Source organism: Cynoglossus semilaevis, chromosome 6, assembly GCF_000523025.1.
Source record: "Cynoglossus semilaevis isolate Cse_v1.0 chromosome 6, Cse_v1.0, whole genome shotgun sequence".
NCBI lineage: Eukaryota > Metazoa > Chordata > Actinopteri > Pleuronectiformes > Cynoglossidae > Cynoglossus > Cynoglossus semilaevis.
The window spans coordinates 4,166,820-4,169,670 of record NC_024312.1 but is presented as its reverse complement, the minus strand read 5'-3'; the positions used below and the strand labels follow the sequence as shown (position 1 = coordinate 4,169,670).

Genomic DNA, 2,851 nt, shown 5'->3' with positions numbered 1-2,851 from the left:
TGCAAAAATGTTGCTTACCAGCAGCTCCTGTGGTCTGATGGAATTGTCTGTGTAGATGCAAAGTTTCTCTGCAGTTAATGGACGAGTCTCTTTCAATTTGGACGCGAGGAACATGCAGACTGCCCCCAGCAGCTGCAGGTTGCACTTTTTGGTGGGTACCACGGCTAAAAATCTGTCTAAGTAGTTCATGGCCAGAGGGAAAACTTCTTCCTCGCACTTCTGCTCCTCACAGACCTGAGCAAAGACACAACAGACATCACAGGGGCTTTTAGCGAGACCCGACTTGAGCTACAGCACTTGAAATGTATACAAAACTTTTAGGAGAAATCGAAACAAACGTCTAATAAGAATCACACATAAATTGTATGACACACAGTTGGGGCCCGGCCAAGATTCTGCGCCCAGCCCTAATCGGTTGCGACATCATAAATTAATTAAAAATAGATAATTTGACGAAAAAATGAAAAGGATGTCGGACATACAGTGTCAACAGTCACATTCTTGCAAGTCATGGACTAAGAAATGAATTCAAGTCACAATCAGTCGAGTCAAAAACACCCCGACAGCGCAGCACACGGAAACAGTCTTTTTTTCAGTCGTCATATTTTCATAAAATATTTAAAAATATAAATAAATTATCTACACCCGTTTTCTTCACATCATAATGTTCAGGGGGGCCTTCCACATCATACCCGACAATTCCTATCCAGATTCGCGCGGGGTAAATATGAATAAAATGTCAAAATTTAAGACCAGTAGCAGGAGGTTGGTTTGGAGTGCGTCACAGCCGAAGCGATATCGGGATTTCAAAAATTAATTAAAAATATTCGCCGGCTCGTATTCTAACGATATGTACATGAAAATAAAGCCCAAAGTCTCCCGATTGTTTAGAGGTACATGTTGACCAGGAATGTTTGAGAAAGTGACAAAAATCCAACATAATTCCAGAGTGAGGCAATGCGACGGGGGGAAGACCGAAGGGACAGATAAGGCCCTCGTCCCTTCCGACATTTAAAACAGATACAGCGGAAAACAGCAGCGCTTTTTGTGACATTTTCTGTATTACACGGACACCCAAGAGCCTCGTCTGTCATTGCCGATGGGCTCCAGCCGCTGTTATTGCGTTTATGACACTGTAAAGTCCTCTTTAAAAGCAACAAGCGCTCCTGTAAAAAACCAACATGGCGAAGGTACAGCTCAGGGCAGCGTTGCATTGGGGAGTGCATACGTGTGCATGGAAATATTCCGGCAATCTAAAATAATAACAATAAAACATCAACGGGCAGCGTGCACACACGCACACAGCGAGGTGTCGGAAAGAAAATCCCCCAGTGACGCTCACATCGCCGCTCTTCAACGCCGAAACGCAGCCGCCACGAGCGGACTTTAAAGCGGCTTAAAAAGCGACAGAAAAGCACACACTGGCTTCATATGAGGGATAAAGTGTCGGAAACGAGAGTCGGGAGTCTGGTCTGCTCGTCCATCAGCCGCACACGGAGCTCCGGAGAGCAGCAAATGAAACAAATCAGCAGGCTTTAGGAGTTGAGCACGGAAATACAGAGCACTCGGTGCTACCTCCAACATCCAAGTGGCGACCATCCTCCGCATAAAGGGCTGAATATCTTTCTGGACGCCTTTAAAATAGGAGAACTGGGGTAGAAATCTCTCCTCTATGGTCAACAAGCTTTGCAGGACTCTGTCATCGCACAGGAGGTTGGGATCGGGACTAGCTCGAATGATGGTGTCCATTTCGAGGCAGAGCAGCTCCATGGTGCTGCTGGTGCTTTCACTTAAGTAGAAAAAAGTAGGATTTCTCTCACGGAAATGTCAAAGCAGCGGTGCAGGGTGAGAAAATGGCACGCACACACACACAGACAAAAAAAAAGGATAGCAGGGAAAGTCTGTTCGAGGCACAGAAAAGTGAGACTGCAGGGGCTCAGTAAGAGTAGTCCTGCCTCTCCTTGTTGAGAACTTTTTCCTCTCTCCCCTCAGTGCGCCTCTGCTTTCATCCGCCTGGCCAGATCAGGCGCATTTCAAGCCTGCCTTGCATGCGCCACTGACGCAATTCACTTCATTACCTCTGTATAGACCAGACGCAACATGCTGCACTGCTGTCCCCCTGCCTTCTTCCTCTGGCACACAAGACAACTTTATGTTGGAAAAAAAAAAGAAAAAAGAAAAACCCTCACAAAGCACATCGGTGTTCTCAGCCCCGAATGTAAAAGGTTAAAACAGAATATTCCTTTCTGTTATTACGTTTAATCAAATCTTCTGCGCCTTTATTGATTAGTTTGGGCTGAACGGAAACAAATATGATGTAAACAGTAAAAAAAAAAAGTTCGGTTAATCATACATGAAAAAAAAAGTTTTTATTTTAGTCTGTGCCTGTTTTATCCTCACTGAAGACGATCATGTATAAAAACTGTGTTCAGAAAGTCTACGTGTCTGTTTCCTCGACATTTCCTGTACTTTTATTGATTCATTTGAACTGAACGGAAACAGAAATGTGATTTTAACAGTAAAATGAATCTTTGGTTGATTTACACTTGAGATTTTTGTTTGGAGTATTCTCACTACAGACGAGACATAAATATGAATCTATATATATATATATAGTTTTAATGAGGATCTGACTGGACACTCGTCATACATTTCCTGCACCTTTATTGATTAGTTTGGGCTGAACAGAACCAACAACATGATCCTGATAAAAGTGAGTTTTTAAAAATGTCCCTTTTTCCACATATTTTGTCTCTGTATTTGATGTAGACCAAATATTGACCTCATTTCAGATACAAAGACAATAGATATCACCTTCACTGCACCTTTATTTAATTAATCTGGGTTTAAA

At 43.0% G+C, this 2,851-nt stretch overlaps 1 protein-coding gene across 2 annotated transcripts in view; it reads right to left on the bottom strand.

Moving 5' to 3' along the window:
• LOC103379657 (G1/S-specific cyclin-D2-like) overlaps positions 1 to 2,059 on the bottom strand; it is a 33,587-nt gene extending 31,528 nt beyond the window's left edge. The window contains exons 1-2 of one of the 2 annotated variants that reach the window (XM_008311270.3): positions 1,576 to 2,059; positions 19 to 234 (exon numbers count right to left, since the gene is read on the bottom strand). In XM_008311270.3, the coding sequence (XP_008309492.1) occupies positions 19 to 234; positions 1,576 to 1,770 (411 nt within the window). In that variant the 5' untranslated portion in view covers positions 1,771 to 2,059. Of the gene's footprint in view, positions 1 to 18; positions 235 to 1,422; positions 1,447 to 1,575 lie in introns of those variants that run through there. The other variant, XM_008311273.3, reaches the window with a different exon arrangement.
• Between the last annotated feature and the right edge of the window lie 792 nt (positions 2,060 to 2,851).